Source organism: Diaphorina citri, unplaced genomic scaffold (assembly GCF_000475195.1).
Source record: "Diaphorina citri unplaced genomic scaffold, Diaci psyllid genome assembly version 1.1 scaffold12132, whole genome shotgun sequence".
In the NCBI taxonomy this organism is placed as follows: domain Eukaryota; kingdom Metazoa; phylum Arthropoda; class Insecta; order Hemiptera; family Psyllidae; genus Diaphorina; species Diaphorina citri.
Window position 1 is genome coordinate 1 of NW_007389503.1, and position 1,527 is coordinate 1,527.

General features: G+C 43.2%; 1 protein-coding gene across 1 annotated transcript; it reads right to left on the reverse strand.

Moving 5' to 3' along the window:
- Nucleotides 1–16: 16 nt before the first annotated feature.
- LOC103522861 (zinc finger protein 454) lies at nucleotides 17–1,487 on the reverse strand (the record flags this gene model as incomplete). The annotated part of the gene is made up of 1 exon (XM_008487949.3): nucleotides 17–1,487. A coding segment is annotated over exon 1 (1,426 nt), but the record flags the coding sequence as incomplete, so codon positions are not given.
- Between the last annotated feature and the right edge of the window lie 40 nt (nucleotides 1,488–1,527).

Genomic DNA, 1,527 nt, shown 5'->3' on the forward strand with positions numbered 1-1,527 from the left:
CTCCATGCGCAGTAACAACAGGAGAATCTCTTCTCCTTGATGACGCCTGACTTCTTCAGGTTAATAACAGTAGGGTTGGCTGTGGTGGTGGATAGACTAGGTCCGCTAAGAGTAACATTGTTTGCTGTACTTAGCGTGACAGTGTTGAGATTATTAAGGGTGACTGTATTGTTCTGATTGTGGACTGCATGTAGACTACTACTCCCATCCTCTATAACAGTAGGCCGTTGTTGTACAAATGTGATTTTGGGTACGATATTTGCAGGATAGGTGAAGGGGATTTTGATTTCTGGTAGAGCAGGTTTCTGTACTGTGATGAATTGCTGTTTAACCTGATTGTTGAGACGGCTAAGGTCTCGTTTGATCTTGTTATTCTCATAGGTATGATCCCTGTGCATTCTGAGGAAATGTTTCTTCACGTGATCTGCACGGTTGAATTGCTTCTGACAAACATAACAGTGAAATGGTTTCTCTTCCTTATGAATATTCTCATGCCTTGTATACAGATCCCTCCTATCAGTACCATAGGAACAGTATGAACAGTTGTACCGCTTCCCTGTAACAGTACCGGTGTTGTTCAGTTGTAGTTGAGAGGTTGATGTAGCAGTATCTACTCTGGCTGGGATCTGGATGGTGATAAGTGTTTCTTGTGGTTTCAGTTCCATCTCTTCATCTGTTGTGATCACTTCTGTTTCTATCTGAGAATCTTGCGGTGACATTTGATCTTCACTTTGCATGACTTGTGTTTCATCTTCTATTTCATATTGTGTTTCAGATACCATGTGAGCTTCCATTTGAACATCTGCATCCTTAAGTTCTATTTCTGTTTCCTGTTCCACTTCCTGCATCTCATGTTCTTCCTGTAAGCTCTCAACTTTACTTCGCAATCGTTCTAGATAGTCAGTGACTTCTCCTAACACTGGGTTCTCTTTGAACAAAGCGTCAAAGTTCTCGCCATTGTTTTCAACAGCAATGTTATGTTGCTGTGTCAGATGCATTCTCACACATCGCGCCCATGCACTTGCATAAGGACATTGTGAACATTGGAACACACGGAGGTTGGCATGAGTTCCTAGCCAGTGCTCTGCCACCCGACTCAACATCCCTACACACTCACAGTCATTACATCTGAATAGTTTCTGTGTCATGTTATAGCTCGCAATACTTGAGTCTGTCCAGCTCAGTGTCTCATCACTTGATATCCATGCATTCTCAAAGTCTGCTAATGTTTCTGCTTTCACCACAGGGGCGTATCCATTCTGTACCACTGACATTTGTATGGCTGGTAGAGAGGACTGGGAGTCTTCTTCCTTCTCTACCACAGGTTCCATAGTCTGCATGATCTTTAGCGAACCATTGGACTCTAGCTCTTGGTCTCCATACAACTTCTTCACCACTTCCTTAAACATATCCTCCAGGTATTCCATTGCTACTTCCGTCATGGCCGAGGTACTCAGAGTATAACATGCGCGCGCAGTCCATACAGGGTTACTGCAACCAAAGCATACAAAACAACATGTTACTAGA